The following is a 20,144-nucleotide window of genomic DNA, read 5'->3' on the forward strand; positions in this document are numbered from 1 at the left end:
TTGCCACCTGTCTCAGGTGTGCTTTCAGTCAGCTGAGCTGTGCTGCTGCTGTTGAAGCATGGGGATGAGGCAAGTGCCCAATATCATCTCCTCTCCTTCAGCATGAGCCTGCCTCTTCTACCCCAGTGAAGCTACTGTAAGTGAAGTCCTGAGGCCAGGCAGCAGTGCTGCTGCTGTCCTGGGTGCACTTATGTCAGCCTATTGTAAGCTTCTCCCATCCTTTGGTCCAGAAGGCTTTTCAGTTCAGCCCTCTTGCAGCAGTTAGCACAACCAGCTCTGCCTGCTCCCTTGTCTTAGAAGTGAGGACCAGGTTGTTTTGACCTAAGGCTGGAAGAGGGAGAGCTGCCAGAGACTGTCTGCCCCTCCTGTCCTTCTGCAGAACTGCCCCTGTGGCAAGGCTCCCCAGGGAACACAGGCCTGTTTCTTCCCTGTGTGTAGTCTGGCCCTGAAGCAAAGTGGGCTGAGCAGAGGAGCCCAGTGCCCCTTGATGTACCAGCCTGGAGCCCCGTGTTCTGGCAGGAGATGTGACCTCAGGAGTGGGCAGCAGCCGTGAGTCACTGGTGTGGTTTCTGGGGACTTGATCCCTGCTGTAACTGTGGAGAAGGTCTCCTGGCAGCATCAGACAGGGCTTGGGGAGAGGCTGTGTGAAGGGGCCATGTCCTGTGTGAAGGGCCTGGCTGCTCTCAGAGCTCCTAACCTTTTCCTTTCCTTTCTCCATCCCCTAGGGAGCTGCTGAAAGACCATCCCTTTTTCTATGTCCCAAGAGTAGTGGATGAGCTGTGCAGCAAGCACGTCCTGACCACAGAGCTGGTGTCTGGCTTCCCCTTGGATCAAGCCGTGGGGCTGAGCCAGGAGATTCGAAATGAGGTACTGGGGGGGAGGGGGTCTGGATTCTCCCCTGGCTCAGGGCAGCTGCTCAGCCTGTCTTGGGGGCCAGGAGAGGCTTTGGGGAAGGGCAAACCCTGAGCAGTGCACAGCAGGGCTGGGGTTGGGAGCCTCTCAGAAGGTTTCAGTGTAGGGAATTTGGCAGAGATGCTCATCTCTGGGCTGGTCCAGGCCTTGTGGGCACCAGCATTCAGCAGGGAAGGGTTGGAGGAGGTGAATGGCAGGTGACTTCACTGCAGAACTCTTCCATGCTCAGTTTCTGATGACGAGTTGGGGAGGGATTGTCAGCTAGGGAAGAGGGGACTTGTTTTGCAGCTGCTTTTTTAGGTAGGAGTGCAGAATCATCTTGGTGCAAGCAGCTAGGTGGTTTTCTTTCTGTGAGACTGACCTGTGCTGCACAGGGCTGCTGGAAAAGTCCCTCTTAGTAAACAGGAGGGGGGTTGTGGGGATGGGTAGGCGTTGGTGCTCAATATAGCAAGGGATTGGAGTTCTGTGGTGGGACAAGCAGCTGCTCTAGTAGCATAAATAACTGTGCTGGTATTTGGTTTTTTATGGTGTTTTTTATGGTGATAGCTCTTGGTGTGAGCTGTCAGCTGTTTGCAGGTCAGTGGGGAAGAGGGCAGAGTATATTCCTCTACATAAACAGACCTCAGCATCACATTGGACTTGAAGCCAGGCCAGAGCTGGAGGCCTCTGACATCCAACCTGTCTGTTCTTAGGGCTTGTCCCTTCTGCTGAGCTGCTGTATCATCAGGGCTGCTTTGAAAAGGCTGTGAGGTGGGGTGCTGCTGCAGGAGCAGCCCTTCCTTCCAATACGTGGCTGGCTCGCAGCATTCTGACCCAAATGGCAGTGTCCTGTAGCAGGGTCTGGCTTGCATCTGCCGCTCTCTGTTCCCTCCTCCTTGGATATGATGTTTCATTCAGCTTCACAGAACCTGAAGAGGGGTAGGGGCTCACAGTTCTTGTGCTGAACAGGCTCCAGCTTAAATGTCCTCACAGAAGAGCTCTGCTGTAGTATGTAATTCAGCAGTGGGCTCTTCAGAGACAGCTACTCTTGCTTCTCCTGTGTCTGTCAGTCTCGAGGTGTGGGTCTGCTGCTCTTCCCTCAAGCTGGGTTGGTGCTGCTCAACCCAGCAGAAGACTTGGCTGAGGAGTATACTGTGGGTGGGTGTATTAAGTAAAGACTCCTTTCAGTGCTTATTTGGTCCTAGCTCTGTAGTTTGTTGGGCAGCTTTACAGGAAGGGACCTCTTCTTTAGCTTCACTGGGCCTTCAATTTAAAATGCCCTGGAACTGCATTTTATTTCCCTAAGCTGCTCTGGCTTCATTTTGGCCAGGGTCTGCATTGCAGACATCTCCCCAGGGTAAGCTGTCATGTTCTGCTGGCCTCCTCCACCTCTACTTCTGGATCCCTCTTCAGATTGTGAAGATGTTCCTTTGCTCTCAAAGCAACTACCAAATACATAGCCAAAGCTGGGAAGGTAAAGGCAGAACCAGGACACAAGTAATACATCCAGTTGGACAGCCCCTGGAGCCTGCTGTTCTTAGCTGCCAGGTACAGGGCAGCAGCCCCTCTGGAGGCACATCTAGGGCCTGATACAGCTCAGGCCAATGTGAAACTCACATGGCATCTGTGCCATCTGCTAAGGATGTCCTATGGCAGCTGTGGGCTGAGGGGTGCTCACTCACCTCTTTGGGAGTTTTGTGGCATGGAAAAGATAGTTCCTGCTAGCGTAGTGAGGTGTGCCTGCTTTGCTAGTGCCTGCTCTAAGTTACATGTGAGAGTAGGGCTTGCTGCCCTCCTGACTTACTTATTTCTCTCCTTGCTTTTCAAGATCTGTTACAACATCCTGGTGCTGTGTCTGCGGGAGCTGTTTGAGTTCAGGTACATGCAGACTGATCCCAACTGGTCAAACTTCTTCTATGACCCGCAGTCACACAAGGTAAGCCAAAGCAGCTGCTCTTTTGCCTGGACAAGAGCTGATTTCTAGCAGCTTTTGATTATTTCCCACTCCCAGAGTTGTCTGTACTGAGATTCTCTCAGATTCTTGTCCTTGAGCCTTGGGCCAGCAGAACAGTGAGAGCTCCTCCTTTGCCATTTGTCTTACTGTGGCCTGGGTAGGAGCACAGGGCTCCTGTAAACCTGCCTGGCTGTCTGTTCCTGGCCTTAGTTCCAGTCAGAGCTCAGGGGCTGTTCTGAAGCTGGGAAGGAAGCTGCAGTTCTCTGCTAGGGCACACCTCAGCTGAGGGCTCTGGAGTAGAATCCTTTGGTCTTGTGCTCTGCTGAAGACACGAGTAGCAGTTGCAGAGGTCCTGCCTGTTGCTTGTGCCCCGCAGGTCAGATGGAACGGCTTGTTCCTCGCGAGGTCTGTGGTGGAAAGTACTGGGGAGAGGTTCTGTGCTGCTCTGTCCCCACCCAGAGGGAAGGTATGAGCCGAGGTGGTGGGACAGTGTGAGCACAGGTCTTCTCTCCTCTGCTCTCTACCAGCACAATTTGTGCTGCTCCGTGGGAATAAAAGAGCTGGGGGAAGCTGAGCTGCACTGGAAAAGCTCTCCAGCCAGCTGAGCTTCCTCAGGACAGCGGGAGCCTTTTTAAGGTCAGGCCCTACTCGGGTGGTTGCCACAGTAATGCAGAGGGGTTGTCTGTTTCCAGGTGGCCCTGCTGGACTTTGGAGCAACAAGAGGCTTTGATGAGAAGTTCACAGATGTCTACATAGAGGTGAGGACTCCCACTGTCTCTTGGAATGCTGCACCGAGGCTCTTAGACTATTTGCTCTCTCTTATTAACTGTATCACGTTGTACTTGAAGCCACTGCAGGTGTGGAGGGAAGCAGGGCTGGAGGCGAGGGAGGGATCTCTGCTTCTGTTTGAACTCTTACTGCAGCCTTCTGTGGGTCTGCCACAAGCCTCTGGGATGTTTCAAGTGCAGGACTGGGGTGTTGCTTACTGGCAGACTCAGACAGCAGAGCATATCAGAGCACTCTGATTGCAGTGATTTTTGTGTGAGAGCATGCAGGAATTACCTGTCCTGTTCACTGTCCCTTCCTGTAGCTTCTAGTTTTCTTACAGGCTGAGAAATTTATGTGAAGCCTTCTGTGCTTCCTTCGTGATCACTGCGTTCTGCAGTTGGCAAATGAAGCTGCAGGGTCAGCAGCTATCACCTAAAGCTGCTCTCAGCTGGCCCTGCTACTTTTTTGGGGCTGAGTGATTTATGAAGCACTTTTTTTATGTGCCTTACATTCCCTGGGCCATCTGTAGCCCTACTAAGAAGAGCTACAGAGTGCGAGCATCTCTTAGACTGACCAACATTGAGACCACTGGGGGCAGAGGCAAGGAAGGGGGCAGGCAGCACGTGTATCTGGTAACAGTCCTCGGCTCAAAATGTTTTCAGTCATCTCCTAGCTCTCCTGAAAGTGTTCCTCCTATTCAGGTAATAAAGGCAGCTGCTGACATGGACAGAGAAAGAGTACTGAAGAAATCCATTGAAATGAAGTTCCTCACTGGCTATGAAGTCAAGGTATGGAGCATCAACGCCTTTAGGGGTGGCCACTGGCAAGTTTTCTGCGGGTCTTGTAGACTTCCCCAGTTTTCTTGATGTAAAAGCTAATGTCAGTCTGAAAACCTTGTTGATAAGCATGAGGGGGAGAGAAGGCAAATGAGGGTTTGGCTTTTGTTCTCTCACTGCTTTTGGGTGCAGGAGCAGTATTGATGCTACATCTTGCCCCAAACCCTCTGTCTACCCCTTCTCTCCCTCCAGCAAGACCCAGCAGGTGGGGTGGCTGGTGAAATAGTGACCTGGGAGATGGCCTTCTGGAAGGTTAAGTTGCTCCAAACCAAATGTCCAGCAGTCCTGCTAGGGGCCAGAGGTTCCCTCTGCTGGGGACAGGGCTGGGTGTTTCTCCTGGGCTGCTGCTGTTAGCACTGGCATTTCTCCCATTCCTCGCTGGTGGTTAAAAGGGCTGGCAGTGCTATTTCTGCCTCTCTCCTTTTGTGCAGGAAATGGAAGATGCCCACCTAAACGCTGTCCTCATCCTGGGAGAGGCTTTTGCGTCCGAGGAACCTTTTGATTTTGGCAGCCAAAGCACCACTGAAAAGATCCATGGCTTAATCCCAGTCATGCTGAAGCACCGGCTTATCCCTCCGCCGGAGGAGACCTACTCTCTTCATCGGAAGATGGGGGGTTCTTTCCTTATCTGCACCAAACTGAAGGCCAAAATTCCTTGCAAAAACATGTTCCAAGAGGCATACAAAAACTATTGGAGCAGCAGGGGCAAGAAGCCAGAGGACTAGTAAGAATGAACTAAGATGTCTCGTTCTGAAGGCACAGTTCACCTGGGCCTTACAGAGAGTGTTGTGGCCTCCCACACGTTGCACCCCAGCTCTCCATCCTCTCGAGATGCAGCAGCCTGTGCCCTGGAGGCCAAGTGTGTGTTTCACAAGGACAAAGCTGTTCTTTCATGCTGTGTCTGCCCTCCACTGACTGCCCGTCCAACCCGCAGCTTGCAGGAAACGGTCTTCTTGAGTGCTTCTGTCCCGTTTCAAGGCACCACTAGGCTCCCTTGAATGCGTTTTTAACATTGTGATGGTGGCTGGATATTGATTTGGGTTTTAGGACAAGCACAGAATTTAATACTGAAACCTGTTTGTAATTCTCCAGAAGTCCTTTTATAAGCGCCCTCCCCGTCTCACGCTGAGGTGGAATGCCGTAGTTTTCGTACTGTGAAGTAGAGAAGGCGATGCCAAGGTGTACCCTTACCCACAGACACGTTCAGCACCTCCTCTCCATTTCTGTAAGTCAGGTGGCGGAAGTCTAAGAACCCTCCTGGATTTTGCTGACATTGGTTTAAAGCAAGGGCTCTGTGCGTGTGTACAGAGGATGAAGTTTGATGCTTTCTGCCTCGTTTTGGCTTGCAACCTTAAACGTAGGAAATGTTTTAAAAACCTGAGAATTAAGTACGAATCTCTTTTAAACACACATATCCACTCACACAACCCATCACAGCTCTGGGAGTCTAATATGTAGTCAACAGAGCTATTTCTGAGCACAACTAGTGGGATCCTTCACTGTCTGGTAGGTATCAGCTTTCCCGAGGGCGAGTTAGAGAAGCTACAACTCTTGACACCAATTGCTTGCTGGACTCCTGAGACCCGAGGCGGTCGGTCCCCGTTTTCCTTACCTGCAGACCTTAGGGGCTAAGCAGACAAACACCTTGTGTCTGTCTCATCGGTGTTTCAAGCTTTTTGCTGAAGTGTCCCCTGTTTAAAAGCAGACACACAGTTTTAAACTCTTGGAGTCAAGCTAGGAGATTTACTTCCTTAGATTTTTTGTACCAAGCCTGTACCTGTACAACTTCCTGGTTTCAATAAAAAAGTGCTTGTGCAGTGGGGTGGGCCTTCTGCCTGCAGTTTTTTCATCTTCTGCTGGGGTAATGCACAGCCAAGTGACCCACGTCCTATTCTGTGGGATAAAGAGGAGCTAGGCCGAAGGAGAAGCTTCCAGTCTCCCCTTGTTGCAGTAGTTCTTTGCTCAGAGAACCGCTGTTCCCTTTGTAAAGCCATCTACCCAGGGCCTGCTCATTCCTTCATCTTTCCTTTGCAGCTGTGGCACTGGTGCCAACAGCCATGGTGAGGAGCTCCCAGGAGTCAGAGGGACATCAGCCTGAACAAACATCTGGCTATGAAAATGCCTGGTGTAATTGATTTGTTTTCACTCTTAGCAGTCTCCCGGATAAAGGTCCTTTTGACTTTCATCCACCTGTGAAGAAAGAGTTTGGAGTTGATGCTTAGCTGGTGCCAGCTAGGCATGTGTCCTTATCTGGCAAGTGCCAGATATTTAGCAGCAGGCTCAGGTGACCCAACTCCGTTACCACAGCCAGGGAATGCAGGTTCTGTGAGCCCATATTTCAGTATGTAAGGAAGCCTGACTGCTGCCACTTCCAGAGGTGAAGAACGGGTAAGTGAATAACTGGTCTCTGAGAAATAGGAATTAATGCATGATCTTTATTCCAAGAACAGAAACGGCTTCATTTAAGACTTAAGTTGAGAAAGATCTAGTGATGTGTAATTCAACTGAAAGTACTGGTCAGGTTATTCCTCACCCTTTGAGAAGAGTGGACTCTACTGTTCACTGAAATAAGAGTTTTGCATGAAGCAAACTTTGTACACGGAGTAACTTCCCCTGTTGTTTTGGGTTCTGATAGAGTGTGGAGTTTTCCTCCTTTGGTTCTAGACCTAGCTGTAAAAACAGTGAAATTGGAGATGTTAAACACTTCTGTTAAAGGTTAAAAAGCAAAGTCTAAAAAAGCTGAAAAGGGGCTTGGATTAGATGAGCTTGGGAGAAAAAATTCTGAAACTGAAGATTCAGAGAACCTGCAAAGGCAGCAAAACAACTGGAGGCACATCACAGTTCATTTTTCCAGTCAGCACAGCAAGGTGAGATGGATGTGTGCTGCTCATGTGACCAGATATCCTTTGTGTACCATGCTCGGGCGTGTGTAACTCTTGGCAAACATTTCCCTTCCCTTGAGAGCCAGCAATGCTTAAGAATAACATCAAGCTGAACAATGCAGTTGTTTTGAATTTGCCTAAAGGGCAGCAACTAGCAGACTCTAAGATGTTTCTTTATTAGGAGAGTTAATTGGAGCTCTCAGCCCCCAATTCTCCTTGCCTTTTGTGTATGTTCTAAAAGTGTTATTAACTTCTGTAGTTTTGTCCAGAGAGATTTGTGACATGGGGAATTGCGTGGCAGTGGAGGAAAGGTGAGCCAGAAACAATGTGTTCTGGCTTCAAGTCAAAGAAGTGATGATATTTTACAGCGAGGAAGAACACTTGGTCACTGCTGCTTGCTCTGTACTAGTCACTGCATTTGCTTGGGCTGCTCCCATAAGCTGAGGATACAGACATTTCTCTGCTGCAGCAAGCTTCTATGTTCCAGACAAATCCTCTGGGAGAAAACAGTTCCTTGTTCTACAGGGCAAGGTGGAGGTTAAACCTACCTCTCCGGAGACAGGGATTTTCCCATCCCAAGGAATCAAGATACAGTCTGCGTGTGGTTGCAGTGACTTTTCTACCTCCTTTCTTTAGTCAGCTTGACTGCTGCCTCAAACCAGAAAGTGAATGCTGAGGAGTTAAACAGGAAGCCTAACATGAAGTTCACTTTCTGCTTTTCTGATGTCCCCAATCCCTTGACAATAGAAAGCCCATTTCCCAAGACCTTCACAGCTGCGATGGTGCAACTGGAACCCTGGGAACTCAGAAATGTAGCACTGATTGTAAAAGCCAGAGCAGAGGACACATGGTATTTCACAGAACTACATGTGATGAGCCCGTGGGCTTAAGCTGACCGAAGCTAGAGTGGGCAGCCTAAGAGAGTAATAATTTTGACTGGAGTAGCAGGAAGCACCTTGTCTGTTGCAGGGAAGAACTGCTGGCTGTCCTTGCAATGGGAGGATGCCCAGGCTGGCACTGCTGGCCACACAGGGTCAGTAACAGGGGTAAGTGGTGCCAGAAGCATGTAATCCAAGCTAGGACTTTTAGCAACAGGGTAACGAATGAAGAGGAAGATGTTCCAGTATCAAGTCCCAGGCTGACTTGTGAGGAACTCATGGATGATGTGAAAAGGGCAAAAGGGTTATGAGGCATACGTGAAACTTCACAGGTAGTCCGAGATGCACATAAGTCCTTGTGATGGTGCTGAGCTCTGAAACAAGTAAATAACTAGCCTCCAGCACGAGGACAGCTGAAACATTTGACTAAGTGAAGGAGGAATGTCAGAAACAAATACTGACACACAACTGATGACCTAAGGTCAGGAACACAGTTGTTAAAATTCAGTGTCCTCAGATAGAAGGTGTCTTGGCCTTGAATTTTCAGAAAGGTTCTGTTATTTTTTTCTGAGAGCTGTTAGAGCTAAATTAATTTTTCTCCTGTACTCCTTCCCTTCCCACTGCCTACTTGTGCAGCTGTGTTATGTGCCGGTTTTATCTTCAAGAACGCTATTCTTCCCCTTTCCATTTCCTCTCCAAAGCTTGATGTGGGAAAGTAAGAAAATAAGACAGAACATCTGCATTTCTAACAGTTCCCTGTTTTATTGCAGTACATCAAAGTAGGTTAATATTAAGTGTGTTACCAACATAAAATATTGGCGGGTGAGTCATTTTTACATTGTTGACTTTTCCACCTTAAATATTTCTGTGCAAAAGAATCTACATCATTGTTCTGTAGCAGAGAATCTCTTACAATGTCCCCTACAACATCGAGGGCATTAAACAAAGTAGTGAGAAGAGGCAAAAAGCAGAATCTTTTCCCCACACGCACACTTGTCAGCTTTTATACTCTAAAACAAAAAAAAGTGATTACATCTATGCCATGCAAAACTGTACAATAATATTACAATGAAAAACCTAAAAACCATATTTTAAAAATAAATGATATGAAACTGTCATACATAAAAGGCAGGTATCATTGCTCTGACATACCAACACTGGCTTGTTTCGTGGATTTCTTCCCTGTGGATGAGACTTTGTCAAATGCAGAATGAAAGTAGGTTATGCTGAGCTGGGGCTGGAACGAAAGCCCAAGCAGAGTTGGAATTCAGCCTGGAAAGCCTCCAGCAGCGTGGTTTCTGGGGGTGTTTATTAGATGCAGCGTGAACACAAAGCAGGCGGAAGGGTGCAGTTGGTGTTAGTGTGGAAAGCTGTCCCATTTCCTCCATGGAACTGACTCCCAGCAACACCACAAACCACAGCAACAAGCTGCTGTGTGCCACTTTACTTCTCCGACTAAGGCTCAGGAGGTGTGGGGGACTTGCACTGCAATAGATTTTACCCTTAATGTATTAATTTAAAATTAAACAAACAGTGTGCATAACATGGAAAGGGGGGAAAAAAAGCCAACCCAATCTTCCATCCAAGAGCACGTTTGTCCTGTCATTCAGGCTCTGGCCACACAAGACACAATAGTGCCGGAATCTGTGTTACTACTCCAATTGTTGTGTTGTGAAAGGCTGAAACACTCTGTGAGCCAGTTATGTGGGCTTAAGCTACATCAAGGGAGACTTTTTGGTATGACAAGACCCTTAAAAACTTCCCTCTGCCATATACCTGAGAATAACACACCTGGCTTGATAATTTTGTCAGAATCAAAGAGATAACATCCCTGCCTCGGTTTTGAAACTTGTTAAAATGGGCAAAATGCACATTTGTAACCAGCCACAGCACCTAAGGGAGAGGAAAAGCAGCAAGTACTTCACCACAGCCCCAGGAATGTTGTTTTTAAAACCACCAGCTGTCTTCTACAGGTCAAAGGCAATATCGAAGAGAGTACTGTAACTCTCTCTGGGTGCATGAAACGTGGAAGGAAGCCACCCATCTATCTCTGTGTGCACACGCGCAGGGGAAAACTAGTTACCCAAACTTTTCCATTCTAACATGTGGAACCCTTAGTAGCTGCCTGAATCTGTTCAGATCCTTTGTTGCCATGAAAAGCAAGAGAGAGAAAGAAAGAAAGAAAGGCCAAAACCCAATAACCCATATGTTTAAGCGCTGTCAAAAATGCAAAACACCTTCAGTCTCAGCCAAAAGGAAAAAATCAGCTCGATATCTACTGTGTACAAAGAACATATGCTACAGTCACAAACTCACCGGGAGATACTCGGCTCCCTGAACAAAACGCAGCCCTCGAACTGGGCAGCTGAAGCAACGCCACAGTGCAGAGTAGCAAACATCAAACCTTAAGAGACAACTGTCTTGGAGATACCAGTCAAGCGTCTGACAGTTCAAATGACCAAGTTCCCTTTCCTAGCCCAATGAGTATTTAAAAAGCTCAGCTACTGTATGCGTGTTTGCAGTGTTCATACGGACAACAAAGAAAAGATGAGTGTGGTTTAAAGTTGAGTGTATAATCAAATGGTCCCCCAATACCGAAAACGAGTCCAAAAGTCCTAGGACGATTTTTCTCCTTTCCAATAAGCGATGTGGTCATTTGCTTTTCAACTGAGAGAACAGTTGCTGTTTCTCTTTTGAACAGATGTGTATAAAAATGCACAGTACCAAACTACTGATTAAATACAGTAATCCTAAAGGAGACTGCCAAGGCTTAGAAATTGAGGTGTACAAACAGTGTAGGCCTGGGGAGATCTCATCCTCTGGAGCTTTAAGTTTTTTTAACACTACGCTCTGCCTGAAAATGTCAGGGTTTGATATGGATAGATTGCAGGCACTGTAACGGAGTAAACAGGGGAGTTTACTCGAGTTGTTTGCTGCGTCGTGGCTCTTTGGGTTCCATTTTCAGAGAGAGCATTAGCTCAACTGCAAAAAAAAAATGTTTTTAAAAATCCACAAAAAAAGATCCCGTGACCCTCTCTCAGGGGGACTGTCACACAGGCTGCTGCACCTTCAATACCTGCTGGTGAAAAGCCTTCTCTCACCATCAAAATCAGATTAATGTTTAAATACAACATACAGTAAATACAAAACTCGTCTGCAAAGCCTTTGAAAAGTGCGTGGACATGCTTCACCAAAAGGAGGGAATTGTGGGGAAAAAGCAGTGGCTACACTTGAAGCAATACGCAGCTTTTAAAGAGAAGCTGATGTGGAATTTTCATGGTGCTGATAACGCCCTGCCTAGCTGGCCCTTGGAAAGACTGAACACTTTTCTGGGAGGAAAAGTTAGCTGTTGACTAAAGCTTTTACTATTAAACGCCAGGCTTGCAAAAGTAGTAGCTTTGAAGTGAAAACAAACACCACAACCAGCTCGCTACTCTGAAAAAACCCAAACAAGAGAGAGAGAGGCTTTACATAGGATGGTTTCTAAAAAGCTTCTTGATTTCCTGTCTCAAAGTAACACTGAATGAGCTTATAGTTGGACGCGCCTCTTGATTGAGAGTGAAAGAGAAATCTTACCTAGAGACCAGGATGATAAACGGATTTAGATCATCAGTGTCTCGTTCCCTATTTCACGTTTAGATCACACCTGGAAATTACTGTACAAGATTTGAACTTACCTATAGCTTCTGTTAGGGAAGACAGAAACTGGAAAACTGCAAACATCTATCTCTATGTGCATGAAACATTTACTGACTGCAAGAATATGGAATGGTTTAGTAAGAGCCAGAACAAGCTTCCGAAACCCACAAACCCCAGTATTCTAAATACAAAAAGCCCTTAAGTGTTTGCTTACGGTCGTAGTAGAAAGCCAGCAACAATAGCACTGAGGAGAGAGGCTCGTTTGAACACACTCCCAAATGAAAAACACATCTGCCTTGCTAACTAAGGAGAAGAGACATCTTCCTCTTACCATCTATCTGTACTCAGTCTCTCACTTATTTCTGTTGACTGCAGGGCCAGCTTCAGCTTTCTATTCATTTTTGCAACTTCAGTGGGCTCTGTCTCCCACCGCCATACTTTCTGCCCCCCAACCTGACCTGCTGTCAGAACCAAGCAGCAGGTGAGTGTGCCAAAACCACCGCACATTGCACAACCCCACAGCACGGGTAAGGGAGGAAGAGGAAAACCAGCCTCGCCGGCACGGCGGTTGTGGGTCACCAGGCATCTTCAGCTACCACAGTGTGAACAGTGTGAGGTCAGTCCTCAAGGTTCTCGGTTGCTACAGTGAGCGCGGGGCCGGCCGCGGCCAGCTGAGAGCTAAGGGCACTCGGTTGGCTGATGCCTATTAGCAACTAGTATTTGGTAACAAGAGTAACAGTTTTCTGGTTAGAGATGGACAAGGAGATGTAGAAGACTGCTCACCCAGAGAGCAGTTTTCCTGCCAGATCCCGCTGCGCTGATCTCCCTTCCTGCCTTAAGCAGCTCTCCCGTGGCCTGCCCGAAGGTTCCTCCCCGCACAGCCAGCAGCTGGGTCCGACACCCGGCTGCCTGCTGCCCCTGCCTGCCCGGGCCTGGGGTCGCTTTCCCACTGGGGTCAGTTCTGCAAAGGATGGGGATTAATGACCACGGAAGCAGGACCTGCAGCTTCTGTTGCGCTGCTGCCGGAAGCAGAGTAACGCTGTGACGGCACTGCGGGGACCTGTCCCGGCAGAGCAGCGAGCGCTACGCTAAAGGAGCGACTGTCCTGCACGAGGGCTTAGGCCAGGCCTCCGAGTCTGCACATGACCGAGCGTGAAAACAGGGACAACACAAGTCTTAAATTAAAGGCTCTCTTAAATAAGCATCCATCTTCTGCTGCATACACAATGCTTTTTTTCTTCTTTGAATATATACATACGTATTTTACTCTAACATCTGCGTATTTATTTAAACTCTGTACTGTAGTAAAATATGCATCATTTTAATCAATAAGGATTTGCTGGCGACAATCAGATTGACATTCAAACATGGTGGCTGAAAGCTTTTATGTGCCTCTGACATACCGATCGTTCCCCGTGCAGGGGAAGGGGTCTCTGTGCTACTTTTGTACAGTACAATGAGCTATTGTATGGAAAAAAAATCCTTCTGAATTTTCTCTTGTCGATACTGGTCTGGTCTACTTAAGCTACTTTTTGGGAAGGGGGATGTGGGGGTAGTGTAGGATAAATCTGTCCTTAAAAACGAAGCAGCTGTAACCACAAAAAATGAAACCAATACTAGTACAAATCTACAGCATCTGGTATTTACCAACACCCTAGCTTTGCTCATTTGCTGCTGTCAAATCTGGGACAGGGAGGGTGAGGCAGTGCCGAACAGTGCTGAAGATGACCAGCTTTTACCTTCTTCTGTACCCCACTCCCAAATCACTTTCAGACAGGGAACGGGGAGGGTTAGGATGATGAAGGTGAGAACTGGAACAAGTGAAGGGGACAGCCATGGGGACAGCAAGCTGCTGTGATGTCAAATCTGAATGCTGAAGCAGTTCATGAGTCCCAACTCACGTGGTCAGAGCTCTCCAGGGAGAGGCTCTTGGTCTTGTGAGGAGAAATGGGGCTGGGAGGGCTGCTGAGGTTGGAGCTGTTTGATGCAGTAGAGTGTCTCGGAGAGTCAGAGTCCTGTGGCCCAAAGACATAGAAGAATACCATTAAATAACAGAAAAGTAAGTTTGAGAGTGGCTGGGGTTGGGGGGGGGGGGGGGGATTGTGATAAACGGGACTGGATTCAAAGGCTCCACATGTTTTGCTTGTGCCCAAAAATACTGAGGAATTTCCTGATCCGAGGAGACATAAGAGTAAGTAGTGTCACCATTCTGCTTTCAGCAGGTGTCACTCATGTCATCAGGACACAGCACCTCTGGGATTTTTGCATTCTGCATGTTGCTGAGGGCCTCTTGGACAGCAGACTGTGCAACTCCAGGTTGATCGTGAAGCTCCCACAGCCTCCACCTTTTCACAGATTATAATCTGAGATGCTCTTGCACTAAACTGAGAAATCTTTGTGGCACAGGCATCATCACAGCTACCTCTGTCACTCCCACATGCTTAATTCTAAGTGTCCTATCAAATTACTCCAGTTCAATCTTCCACCATACAGTACAATGCAAATATATCTGAGCTTGAGTTTGGGTTGACAGATGCCCTCCAGCTTCAACTGGAAGGATATGTTCAGCACCAGGAAAAGCCTGTGTGATACCTAATTTTCTCATTCCTTGGTCAGAAAATGGGCTGGGGAAGTTTTGCTTACCAACTCCAGATTGAGCCCTCCCCATGTAAAAACATTCTTGGTTGGAGGGACTGAGTTTTGCACTGGGCAGGACTGTAGTCCTATCATAATGATCATTTATATTCTGTGCAGAACAAGACTAAGTCCAATTTCTACTCTAAATTAAATTAATATATGGTAATTCTTAAATTACCTTGTTAACTTCAGGCAGTTGGGGTACAAAATGTCTTCTGGGAAATGGTTGCTAAGACAGCTTAAAAGTCTTTGCAAATAAAGGGCAGAAGGAATATCACCACTTCAAGCTGCAATAGTCACTATCAAGCTGTTACTCTACTGGGCCAGTATTTTTGGGAGCCTCACTATTCATGTATCTCCAGGCAAGAAGCACAGAAAGCATTTCCTGCATGTTAAATACCAGAGTTGACCAAGGTTAAGTTTGACCAAAGGTTTGTCAAGATAGCTTGAAATACAGGAAATGCCAGTTTTCATTGTCAGTGACTCCTAAACTTGTAGCCAAACCCATGAGAGAATTTAACTTCATCATCTCCATCAACACACTCACCTCTCGCTCATAGTCCCTTGCTGGTGCATCGCTGCCTTGGTCCAGGCCACCAGAGGATAAGGAGCCATCTGAGGGCGATGCCATCGGCTGGCGCTTTGCTCCGTAGCTGCCTCCTGAGAATTCCCTCCGCAAAGCACTCCCGTTTTGTGCAGACGATCCTAAATCATGGGGAGGAATTACGCTGTGATACAGACACCCACTCATCATACTAGAAATTTGTTACCCGTTTCTCTGGTTAGTTCTGCTTTCCTCCAGCAGGTCCCAGGATGCTCAGCCCACAGCTTGCAGGCTATGGGGGCTTTATGGGGATTAGGAACATGGTTTAGTGGTGGCCTTGGCAGTGTCAGGTTAGTGGTTGGACTCAGTGATCTTAAAGGTCTTTTCCAACCAAACAATTCTGTCATTCAATGATTTTATCTTTCTTCTCTGCTGCCAGCTGCAGTTTTTCCTAAGCATTCTCGGGTCCCTCCCTTGGCAGGTCAGCATTAGCACAGACACAGTCACTACATTCCCAACAAACACAGCAGTTGTAGAAACTGCTCTGGTGGCAGCCTAGTTCCTGTGGTTTCTTTCCCAGGGAGCAAATACATTGTACTGACACATATAGACTACAGCAGACATATAGGCTTTCTGCAAGCAGTTGGCAACATGGAGCAAATGTGGTGTGTGTCTCAGGAAGGAAAAACAAACCAGTAAAGCTGGGACACCAGTCTTGCCTCTATTTTCCCATGGTCTGTTCCTTAGTCCCTTGCCTGGTCTTAGCACAGGTGACTGTGCTGACCCTGGCACATAAACGCAGTGTGGCAGTGCTGGGAAAGCTGTTTCCGATGCAACTCTTCCATACCAGCAGCCTGTCTTCTATTGCCTTCTCTCTGCCCTAGCAGCAAGAGAGGCACCAAGAGCTCTGCTGTCCTGGTTTTGGCTGCAATGGGGTTCATTTTCTTCCTAGTGGCTGGTACAAGGCTCCAGTTTGAGTTTCCGTGAAGAGCATGTTGGTAACACAGGAGTGTGTTGGTTATTGGTGAGCAGTGCTTGCACAGCATCAAGGCCCTTCCTGCTTCTCCCCCTGCCCTGCCAGCAAGTGGCCTGGGGGTGGAGGGTGGTTTGAGGCCAGCGTGTGTGCCCAAGAAGCTGGAAGGGAGTGTGGCCAGGATGGCTGACCTGAAGTAGCCACAGGGCTATTCCATACCATAGGACATCAATCCTCATATACAAACTGAGCAGGGTAGTTGGCAGGCTGGGCAGATCGCTGCTCAGATGTCAGTCAGCAGGTGGTGAGCAACTGCATTGGGCATCACTTGTCTTCTTCTTGGGTTTTGTTTCTTTTAGTTACTATGATTTTATTTTATTCTTACTATTATTATGTTTTAATTTAGTTATTTTACTTCTTATCTTAATCCGTGAGCCTTTATTTTCTTTTCTGATTCCCCTCCCTATGCTAGAGGAGGGTGTGGGGAAGGGGAGTGAGCGAGTGGCTGCCTGGGGCTTCGCTGCTGGCTCAGCTTGAACCATGACAACTACACAGTTCAGCAACAAAGTTTATAACCGTGGAGCTCACGAACAGCTTGCCCCCAACTTAAAATACTTAAGGAACAGCAAAGTAGTCCCAAAGGTAAGAACAGAATTTTCATTCTAATGTCAGTTTTAAAAATGTGACAAATTCCGAACATGGGACTCTCCAAAGTGCCAGTTGCTTGTCCTCTGAAAGCGAGATTAAAACACCGTGCTTGCCCTCAGCAGGAACACAATCAGACATCACTTCTGAAAATGCTGTCTAGTAGCAGTATGAACAGAAGCAAATGCAGGTGGCCCTTTCCCTAAAGAGCTTGTATGTAGACCCCAAAGCAACATAGCGGTGTTTGCTTACGTGCTGCCAACCCGCTGCTGGCGCTCATCGATCGCCCTGGTTCCGTGCGGGACTTGGTGATCGAGGGGATACTGACAGAGCCACTGAACACGGTCCGGCTTTCCTGGGGCCGAAGATTCTGCAACGCACACACACAAAGCGACATGTTTACTTGTTGGCTGCTGGCTCAACCTTGGATGCTATGAAGTAAGGCCCCAAAGAACATGAAGACCCCAACCTTACCAGAGCTGAATTATCTGGGCAGCAAGTCAGCAAAGTTTGCAAACTAAGGTTCTGCAGTTTAGTGCAGAGACTGGAAGCACACGCAAGGCGGGCGTGAAGCGCTGAATTACATGGACATGTGCAGACAACAGAAAGAGTATGTCTAATCCTTCAAGAACTTCCTTGGAAGGATGACTTGCAAGCCTAATTAAGCTGCTGTAATGGGTAATGTCAAGCTGTGCAACGCGCTCTTTCTGAACACGACCATCCAAGGATCCGACCTACAATTCCTCTCCCTGATGCCATCGTTTGTGCCATGCACGTGCGACTTCTTATACAGTAACGGTGTTAATCCCCGATGCCTGCGGAGTCAGGGACACAGAGCGGATCCATCTGTATTTCAATTGGAATTCTAAAGGTTTGAACAGCATTACTGCAGACTCACACCAGTTGAGCCACAGTGAGAATCAGCCTCCTGTTTTCAGCCTACTCAAAGAGGATGACCAGAGCACGTGCTGCTGTTTTCCTGTGTATTTTGATTACGGCTCCCGTTTTGCATCCTGCGAGTTCCAGTGGCGTTTTCTAAACTGGTAAGCTACTGGAGCGAAGCAGTCTTTTACTGAGGGCAGAGATAAAACACACCTCCTCCACTTGGATATGGCAGTTTCTTAAAAACAAATTGTTTTCAAAGGAAAATTAGTACTCTGAAGTGAGTTCTGGGAGATTTTGTTTCTGCTTCTGTTAACTGGCAGCTGACTTTAGGGAAAAAGCCCCATCTCTCTGTATACATGGGACCGCCCAAGAGAGACTTTCTAATGCTTATGCGTATCATTTAATCTCTGTCTAGATATGAGACCTCATCCTACTCCTAACATGATTTGCACTATTAAGTCATTATCGTTAACCAGAATGAGGTTTAGGAAACCTTTAGAGATGCAGAATGTGAAAAGAACTGCAGGTAGCTCTGAGCCTTTATTTCCACTTTACAAAATACTCCTGCAATAACTGACAATTTCTTCCTGTTCATATGTAATAATTTCCCTGTTTTTCCCCTGAGATAAAGTAGTCACACATAAGACAACAGTTGCAACTGCAATGCCTTTTTAAGCTAGGATGTTACAGACATTTCACACACCCCCACTTCCTCCTCTAGTGTACTCTCAGATACTACCCATTTCTCCGTGTTTTAAAATGGACAATTAAATAGAGGATTTCTAATGAACAGATCTTATACAGTTCATGAGCTTATCAGATAACTGTTACCAACCTGCTGGCAAATCCAGTCCTACACTGATCCTCAGAGTCACTGCTATGACAGACCTCTTTGCCCTTACAGTCAACCCTTCGCTTCACATTCTCTCAATGGGTTAGAACCAGCTGATTTTTAACATGGAAACAATGAGAAAGAATTACAATATTTCCTCCCGTTCCCAGGTCTCTCAAACACCAACAAAAGAGAACCAGAGACTTTACCATTGAAAAAGCCCTGTTTAATTCTCCCTGCATCCATTGCTGCACTATTCTCAATGAAGATTTATACCTAAGGGCTTAAAAAAAGGTCTCTTAAATCCTTTGTGGGATCATACTGCTGTCTCTTGCTTACCTTCCTCCTCCTCCTTTTTCTTTTCTCCCTCGCCTTGCCCCTCCCTAATGTTAACAACCAATCTACTTTGTAATATAAAATACTAAGTTCCTGCTTCTGTGTCCCTCACCATGCAATAAACAATCTGAGTTCCAGATGAGAATAAGAGCATCCTGGTCATACACAACAACGGAGGCTCCCCTGAGAGCAGCAAAGGAACTAATGGGCCTTATAAAGAGTAAGTTAATGCTGTCATTAGTACACTGGTGCTGCAAGAAAGGCCTTTTGTACTCCTATAAATAGTTCATTTTGCAAAGAGAACAATTATGTCTAATGATAAGGTGATTAACTTCCTTACCAGCGACTGAACAGACAACACAGAGGCATCAGGGGAAGAAAAGAACGGGTGGATTTTAATAGTGTATTCTAAGGATGATTCTTTCTCATGACCTCAGTTTGCAAAGTCCATGTAATTCCTCATAGAAAGTTTCTCCACAAAGCAAATCTTTAATTTTAATTTTTTCCTTTGTTCTAAAAATAAAATAATCACATGCCAGTGACCTTGACATTTTGGCCCAAACCCCCTGGAAGTGATACGCACACGATGCAGAAAGGGGGTTCAAAGGAAAACAGATGGCGGTTATTAGCGGTAGTTATAAAGCAGCAAAATGCAGCAAGTGAAAAACAAAGAAAAAACCAAAATCAACAAAACATCAGCTTGCTATACTTAAGGAGAGAGACAAAACCCCCTCTTTAGAGCAACAATTCATCCCCGCTGTTGAACCAACTGGAGAAAGGTGAGAGATAAGAGGAAAAATAATCAGCAGCTGAGAAGCTGCTTGCTGAACAAAGTCAGTCACTGTGGAGCAGGGTGAAAGACCCAAATCAATTACAGGACACTCCATGCCCAGTCAGAGAACGGAGCTGCTGGGGAGTTGTGTGTTATGTACGTGCCATGGGTGCTGCACCTGAAGCTCTTCAGCGTTACCCAGCCTCAGCCCTCACAGCCACGCTGCCTGCCCAGGCAATGGGCCGGGACATACAGAGAGGGTCTAACTAAACAGTTACAACACCTACAGTGAACTGTTTCTCTGTCCCTCGTGCTGCTTGCTGTCGTTCTGGGGGTTCTGTTTTGGTGTTCTGTTCATTACAGTTAAAACCCAAGCTTTTAATTCTTCTGTGAAGTAGTATAACAGAACCAAAGAACCTATTGGAATGGGTTATTTTTCAGCTCCCCTATGGACTTTGTGCTGTTTTGGTTCCAATATCCCATATGTAGCTGGGACCACGGTCTCCTCAGAGGGAGTGCTACCTTTCTTACACTAAAATCTCGATAACACCAAGGGAGGATGGACAGACATGAAACCAAAACTCACAGCTTGCTTTCCCTACAGCTTACAGCATCTCTACCCTCAAGCCACAAAGGAGACAAACGCTTTTCTTTATACAAGACTATACCTCT

At 47.1% G+C, this 20,144-nt stretch overlaps 2 protein-coding genes across 4 annotated transcripts in view; one reads left to right on the forward strand and one right to left on the reverse strand.

Annotated features, from left to right (window-relative positions):
• Positions 1–6,346, forward strand: part of COQ8A (coenzyme Q8A) — a 43,383-nt gene extending 37,037 nt beyond the window's left edge. Inside the window, exons 11-15 of the mRNA XM_061990170.1 lie at positions 726–867; positions 2,720–2,827; positions 3,538–3,603; positions 4,315–4,401; positions 4,881–6,346. Of these exons, the coding sequence (XP_061846154.1) occupies positions 726–867; positions 2,720–2,827; positions 3,538–3,603; positions 4,315–4,401; positions 4,881–5,174 (697 nt within the window). The 3' untranslated portion in view covers positions 5,175–6,346. The remainder of the gene's footprint in view (positions 1–725; positions 868–2,719; positions 2,828–3,537; positions 3,604–4,314; positions 4,402–4,880) is intronic.
• A 2,605-nt stretch (positions 6,347–8,951) lies between these two features.
• CDC42BPA (CDC42 binding protein kinase alpha) overlaps positions 8,952–20,144 on the reverse strand; it is a 177,644-nt gene continuing 166,451 nt past the window's right edge. For all 3 annotated transcript variants that reach the window (XM_061991531.1, XM_061991530.1, XM_061991529.1), the window contains 3 exons: positions 16,900–17,017; positions 15,033–15,190; positions 8,952–13,863 (listed from right to left, as the gene is read on the reverse strand). In XM_061991531.1, coding sequence (XP_061847515.1) covers positions 13,732–13,863; positions 15,033–15,190; positions 16,900–17,017 — 408 coding nt within the window. In that variant the 3' untranslated portion in view covers positions 8,952–13,731. The remainder of the gene's footprint in view (positions 13,864–15,032; positions 15,191–16,899; positions 17,018–20,144) is intronic.

The sequence above is a fragment of the Colius striatus genome, chromosome 2 (genome assembly GCF_028858725.1).
Source record: "Colius striatus isolate bColStr4 chromosome 2, bColStr4.1.hap1, whole genome shotgun sequence".
NCBI classification, from domain to species: Eukaryota; Metazoa; Chordata; class Aves; order Coliiformes; family Coliidae; genus Colius; species Colius striatus.